Raw genomic sequence first — 7,613 nt, forward strand, 5'->3', positions numbered from 1 at the left:
CCGAGGGACACTTTTGATACTTTTTTATAGCACCCACTTAAACTGCTCGAATTCACTCGAATTTTTTTTCATGTATTCCTGGTTCAAGCGTGACAAAAGTAACAAAGTCTCATAAACATAAGATCAACGCTCGATTTTAAAAAAAATCTTTAAAAATGAATTTTGGGTCAAAATGACCCGAGGGACGGATGAGGGTTTTAATTCAGCGCTTGCAGCGCAGCAAAAATAAACTTGCAGCGGAAACGATCTCTGCACTGCTGCAGACGCACCGCTCCTGGAACGCACTGCTGGACCACAACCGTGTGCAGTAGGAACGCTTTAATCCGTTAACATGAGCGCGGAAAAAATACGCACCGCATACGCACTGCTAACGGAGTAATATGTGAACCTGGCATTATGTGTGTGCACTGCGAGTGGATAAACGCACGGTCTCCAGGAGAGCGTGCGAGCGCTGAATGGTTTAAACACGGTCAATAATTAAAAAGAAATGCCATTTTTAAACTTTAGTGACGATGCGACACTGCCTCGATTGTGCAAGTGACAATTCCTTTGTGTGTCAACTGTGCAGCATGCAGCTGCTTATAGTGCAGACGCGGTGATTTGAAGCCATTTGCACATTTTGAGAGGGAAAGAGAGAGCGCGTTGTGATTCACTCACGCTGTTTGTGAAATAGTATAAAAATACTGATAGTATATCAAAAGTTAGAACCCTTGCATTAAGTTCCTCCTATTTAGTAGTCACCTCTGTTAATCATTTCCACAACAAAGGCCACATGATCTGTATGCTTAAAATAAAAAAAATTTAGAACATTTTCGAAAACATGCACATTCTGACATACCCGTTTTTTGCAGTCTGCTCTTTCCATACTGCAGATACTTCTTCAACCACTCAATACAAATAGTGCTGTAGTAATTTCTGTCATTCTCAAGGAAGCCTCTTTTATTGTTCCAGTTCTGTGCAGTTTGGATTCCTTGCTGCACTGTAGAAATATATCTCAGCTCTTTCCAGTCCAGAGACACAAAGTCCTCTCCATCATATCCATACTGTTTGAATGCATTTGTTGCTCCAGTCTGATCATCAAACTCACAGCCGTACATTCGCTGGAGTGTGTGCAAACCTGAGGAAGAGAGACAATGTTTGTATATTGTATGAAAAATCAATTAATTAAGTCTAAAGACATCAGTCAATCAGAAAGTCCCACATTTTTTATTTAAAAAAACAAACAAAATTATCTAACAGAACATATTTCTCTACAGTGACTAAAGATTTCAAATTTACACATTTAAGTTTAATGAATGGTGTCTGGAATCTGCTCTATTTATGTCAAGTAGTTTCCACAAAATAAAATGTAGAATTTCTATAAAACAAAATAAAGCAAAAAAGTTTATCAGTGCCCCAGTATCAAACATACTCCTTACATTCGAGACCATTTCTGGCTGCTTTGACAAAAAAACTAACAGATTAACACTGCTTGCTTCATGCTGGAGCTCTGTTTGAGCTTTTGAACGACAGATATCTGGGTCACATCAGTGCTGTGATCTGTCTCTCTATGGATCTGTCTCCCTACACAGTGTCCTGCTGTGTGTCTGTGTCTCTGAGGTTCTGTTTGTGTTTTGTAAAGCTCAATCTCCTGCACACAGAGTCTCAGACACATGAAAGTTTTTGAAGTTTTCTTTTCCGCAAATACAAGGCCTGACATATTTTTTTCTTAGTGTTGACAATAAAGAGGATCTGAAAAGCCTTTTTTAAGAGAAACTAAATTGATTCATACAAAATTAATATAATGTGTATTGATTTTTATTTAATATACCTGTATCCAGAAAAATCAGGCTGCTTGTTGTAAAACAGCAGTTGATCTGCTTTAAAATCATTAAGCATGCATAATCAATGATCCCATTTTTTAAACATTTATTTTTGGCATTTTTTGCCTTTATGATAGGACAATATGTAGACAGGAAGAAAAGTCATACTCAAACTCAGTACGCCCAAAGCACAATGGCACTACATGTCGGCATGCTGCAAAAATTCACACATAAATAAGAAAATGGAAATTAAAAATGATCATGTTTGCTGTGTGTGTGTGTGTGTGTGTGTGTGTGTCTGTAGGTAGTTACAATCCTACCTGCTGATTGGTTGAACCATTCCTTTAGGACCTGTATGTTGTTTTTGAAGGTCTGATGGCTGCCAATCAGGGGCTGAGTCTGTCTGTCCCAGTAATCTGCTCCTTCATTCTGTCTGATCCACTCTGTCTTTGGCACAGCTTTCTTTATGTTGCTGTCAAAGTACATAAACTGCTCGTCATCAACCAGACCAACTGCAGTGAACTCTGGGAAGTCAATGACTCCAGACACACCAGCGAAGAAGTATCTCAGAGTCAGAGAGTGTTTTCCTGAAGAGAGAAATACAAACAGAGAAAAACATCATTTTAGTCTCACAAGACATGCTCATATTCAACTTCTTCAACATTCACACTATTCACAATGTTGCATGTAGACGCAGTCAGATATATAGCATTATATAAAAAGCACATTTTGTCATAATAGGTCAAAACATAAAATATGTCTTTTTTAAAACATTTTATTGGATAAAAATTATTTAACTTAATAAATTAATACATTTTATTGGAATGACTTTTGCAAGATATACTGTGTTTTAATTAGAATCTTACAATATATAACACGAGACAGAAAACAAATAAATGGAGTAAATGGAACGTGTTGTATGCATTAAGTACATAATTTCAAGATCTCATTTCAAACTAATTTATCGAATAGAATAGAATTAAAAAACTGCAATAGTGAAATGAAGAGAGCAACTACACCTTCATTTTCGCTTCGTCTGTTTCACTGAAAGAATTATTTTGTTTGCCAGAATAAGGTTGCTTTGTGACCTTGCCATAAAGTGGCCTTAAAAACTGGAGTCAAAATCTTCAAGTTTTTTAGGAACTGGGTCTTCTAAATGGCAGAAATGTGTTATTTTGATTTATTCTGCTGTTGTGGGACTTTCTCTCATACCTAGTGATTATGTACATAATTTCAAGATCTCATTTCAAACTAATTTATCGAATAGAATAGAATTAAAAAACTGCAATAGTGAAATGAAGAGAGCAACTACACCTTCATTTTCGCTTCGTCTGTTTCACTGAAAGAATTATTTTGTTTGCCAGAATAAGGTTGCTTTGTGACCTTGCCATAAAGTGGCCTTAAAAACTGGAGTCAAAATCTTCAAGTTTTTTAGGAACTGGGTCTTCTAAATGGCAGAAATGTGTTATTTTGATTTATTCTGCTGTTGTGGGACTTTCTCTCATACCTAGTGAAACAATCATTCTACAGGTTATCAATAGCAGACCACAATCAATGTAGTGGGTTCCCAAAGTTATTTGGTAAAAAAAAAAAAAAAACACATGCTAACAGCTGATAAAAAAACATAATAGTAATAACTTTATTGATCAAAAAAATAAAATATGTTTATTTATTTTTAATTTATTTTTTTATTCAGACCTCCTGTGAAATAAGGTCTGAATGGTTTATTTTTCATTAGGCTAAAGAATAAATTATGCCTTCAAAAGAAAAGACCTAAATAATAATGAATAGGCTCTGCTTAACATGTAAATCATTTACTATATATTTTGTATAGGCCTATATTGTAAGAATAAAAAATTAAATTAAAATGTGTAACATGCCAAAATAAATATTTCTGAGAAAAGTGTCAATAACACGACACTCCTGACTGGCTGTGGCTCTTCATATAGTCTGTTTTAAAATAAAATAATATAAATATCATACAGTTGCACAACTTAAAAAAACAAAACAACAACAACAACCAACCAAACAGACAAACAGTCAAACAAAAATGAATAAGAAAGCTTATACTGGCACTACTGTAAAATTGTAAAATTAACAGCCTAATTTACTCACCAGCATAAGCAAGATGAACTCCGACAAGCAGAAGCACTACGAGCCACATTCTTGCATTTTCCTGAGGGGCAACTCTTTTTAGATTTAAAATATAATAATTCTAGGCTAGAAAAACGACTTGAAATATTCAAGTAAATACCAAACGTCGGTCTCAGTTGTTGACTCTGAACTTGTAAAATGTCTCTGCAGCAACGCCTGAACAGGTTCTGAAATTCCAGCCAGTAGGCGGTGAGCAGGCCACTTTTTGACTTTCTCAGTTTGTGTAAATCCACATGGTTCAGAGTACATTTTTTTCTCCACATGAATTTCACACTTGTCTATTACAAATATGTGGTTTTGTTTCATAATTACAGTGTATACTTTTTTCTTTATTTACCCCAAAAGAATAGAAGTGAAATTTAACAACATGCCCAGTAGGTGGGGCACATTGTAACATCTGAGGGGCACGTTGTAACATGACCATATCAAAATGTTATCTGATCTAATATACATATCATATACATATATACAAGACAAAAATATTTTGTCAATAAAGTAAAATTAACTTTTTTAAATAAAATAATGGCGTTTAACAATGAAGGCATTGCTACCAGGGCCCCGTGCTTAGTACGGCCCTGATCACAACATACAGCTATAATGCATATAGTTCAAAATAATGTGGACAAATAGATATATAGAAATAAATGGAAACACATTCAGACATAAACACAACACTCTCCTCCCTCCACACAGCTCTCACAGAACATGAGACAAATAGACAAGCCAAAATGCTTTACATTTCTTGAAATAACAATTTCTAAACAATTGACTCTCAGTATTTTTTAAACTATTTCTCACGGTTTCTCAGTAAAATTCATTAAAGTTATTAATGTAAATTACATTGCTATGTCATAGAAAAGCATAGTTTAACGCGCCACTGGAATTTAAAACCGGTTAGTGTCTTTTGCGAGTTGGGTCCTTCTACAGAAACGTCCACTTTTGGTATGGCAAGATGTCTTAAAATGTATTTCTTTTTTTAACATTTAAGCTTAGACCACATTATTATATTACCTTTTGAATTTATGAATGCATATAAATGACAGCTTAATGATTTTTTATCTTTTTTGTGCATTTATTTAAAGACCACATGTACCATATTTTTTACCCTCTTTGGCAATTTTAAAGGTTTTTATGAAATATTATTTCTTGATTTTTTTAGTACATGTAGTCAGAGTTAGACAAATAATGATAATGCAACAAATAAGGAGATTATGTTTTATTTATTTTAATCAGGTTTGTTAAAAGTATGATTGAATGATGTTAGTTCATTTGCGCAACCATGTATTTGCTATAACAATGAAAATATTTGAAAAAACAGTTGTAAATGATGCAATCCTTTAAATCTTAACTCTCAAGTGTAGCAGAATTCATAAAATTATTATCATGTCATGTGACACATTTTATTTAATGCGACAGAAAAAAAGTAACACCAGTGACACAATGAAACACCAGTGACATACATAAGACCAAAGATCCTTATTCTTCATCTACAATTAAGTAGATAAGACTCTACAGATAAATTGTTACATTTGGCATACATTTGGCAATTAGTGAAAGCAGTTAGTAAAAGAACATAACCATAAACTGATCTTCACTGGTGTTACCCATAAGGAAGGTAACACCAGTGACAGTAACACCAGTAACAATTTTCACGAAAAATGCATTTTACAAAATGTCTGCTGCAAGGTATCAAACCACATGTTGTCAATCATGGTATACTCACTAAATTAAGTAGTTTAATCCATTTGTATTCTAGTTTTTTACAATTCCCTAACAATAAAGTAGGTCATACCAGTGACTTCCACTAAAAGCTTCATATGAAATCATGAGATAAATGAGAACATTTCTGATAACTGAAAAGAGACAGTGGACTTCACATGGGCCCTTTTTCATAGATCTTCAGGAAATAGGAGGAAGGAAGTCAAGTGAAGTCATCAGTGTGATTTTTATATCAAAATAAAAGATTTTTGTTAAACGGTAACACCAGTGACACAACTCCAGGGGACCACTACTTTCATTATATATTTTTATGTCATTTACATCATATATTTGATAGTTATGAATACATAATTGTATTTTTAATGGTAGAAAAACCTGTTTTTGACCTAAAAATAAAGCACTTTCCCTCTGTACGTGGCTGTGGAGACGAGCAGTTTTGTGGAGCTTGGAATTCTTTATAATTAATTAAAAACAAATATTGCCACATTGATTGCTCAAGAAGGTGTAATTGTTCAAATAACACATTGTTTTATTTTAAAATATATGTTTTTCAAGTGTAATATTTCTGTAAAGGCTAGGGACAGAAAAATTGACATTTCCATAGAATGACCCAGTTAGCAAAGCATTACAGACTTATCTTAACTGCTAAATAACAGATTGGAGATTAAAATAATAGCAGATTTGTCTCATTTTAAATAAAAACTAAAAAAGATTTTTGAATTTTGGCACATTCTTTTCTCTCTATATATATGTTGATATGTCAACTAGTAAATACTGTAAATGCTAGCATGTGTGGAAATATTTAAATGTTACAACTAACCCCGCGCACGCCGACAGATTCTGGACACATTCGGTTACTACTCACCGTGGTCTGGAGTAGTGTTTGTAGTAGTGTTTATTAGTATGGAGCGCCACCTAGCAGAGAATAATAGTTTACTAGTTGGGAAATGCATGGTTTTGAGTGTTTTACTGTATATTTCAAGAGGCTACAAGGCCTCTCTCTACATGATGCTACATGAAAAATATGTCACACGTCCGCGGAGAATTTCATTTTCAAATGGCAAAAAGACATTCAGTAAAAATAATCAGAAGTTTATGCGCATGCGTCGTAATCATGCCGCGGAAGTTCGGAACTTAAAGTGAAACGCTGCAAGCTGCTCGAATGTTTTGGGGAAAACAGACGGATCTTTAGCACGCCAAACAGCACAGTTACACCTAGTTATCATTTTTACACAAAGAGCAACGATGTCTGATATTTGGACCATATATAAGATATCTATCATCGCATTTGCATTGTTTTGTGGTGGTAAGTTTTTGTAATCAAGAAAACAGCTTAATATATTCAATTATGCGTGTGACCAATGACCTCTCTTACTTACAGTTTCCGGTTCTGGAGTGCTGGTTTGTTCAGGAGAAACCGGGTCATGGAGGGGGTTTCTCAGTACCCATGAGTCAAGAGAAATCTCTAATGTTCATCAGAACTGAAGCCTTCAGTGAAGAGAGCATTTATGAACTTCATCCTCCTGCAGACATCAGTCCATCCAGGATTTACTATGTGACCGGTCAGTGACAGTGCAGCATGTGCTTTTAAAAAGACATGTATAATCTGTGAAGTTGACTGTATAATCTGTATATAACAAGTCAAAGAAGATTTGTGCAATGTTGTGCTCACTTGGTGATCTGTAGCTACTATAAGGATTATTGTATGGTAGTATAATACTGTATTTAAATCCCTTTTCTATACCAACCAGATCCAGCACTACAGCCACAAATGACACAGTATATGGCACCTGTTCTGAAGTATAAGGCAACTATTTGATGCTATTTAATCTTTACTGCATGTCTTCCTCCAGATCCAGCTGGCTCGTTCTGCAGTGCAGCTCTGAATCCACCCAAAGGCTGTGAACAAACCCAAGTGTGAGATTAACCCTTTCATGC

General features: G+C 34.7%; 1 protein-coding gene and 1 long non-coding RNA gene across 2 annotated transcripts; one reads left to right on the forward strand and one right to left on the reverse strand.

Annotated features, from left to right (window-relative positions):
* Positions 1-838: 838 nt before the first annotated feature.
* LOC107743949 (BOLA class I histocompatibility antigen, alpha chain BL3-6-like) lies at positions 839-3,981 on the reverse strand (the record flags this gene model as incomplete). Its single annotated transcript, XM_016557409.1, has 3 exons — positions 3,918-3,981; positions 2,123-2,389; positions 839-1,117 (listed from the first exon to the last, which is right to left on the reverse strand). Coding segments are annotated over exons 1-3 (595 nt in total), but the record flags the coding sequence as incomplete, so codon positions are not given.
* Positions 3,982-6,924: 2,943 nt separating this feature from the next.
* Positions 6,925-7,591, forward strand: LOC107743950 (uncharacterized). Its single transcript, XR_001640444.1, has 3 exons — positions 6,925-6,981; positions 7,057-7,237; positions 7,529-7,591. It is a non-coding gene; the product is annotated as an uncharacterized LOC107743950 (long non-coding RNA).
* The last annotated feature ends 22 nt before the right edge of the window (positions 7,592-7,613 follow it).

This window comes from Sinocyclocheilus rhinocerous, unplaced genomic scaffold (genome assembly GCF_001515625.1).
Source record: "Sinocyclocheilus rhinocerous isolate Xijiao unplaced genomic scaffold, SAMN03320098_v1.1 scaffold4786, whole genome shotgun sequence".
Lineage (NCBI taxonomy): Eukaryota > Metazoa > Chordata > Actinopteri > Cypriniformes > Cyprinidae > Sinocyclocheilus > Sinocyclocheilus rhinocerous.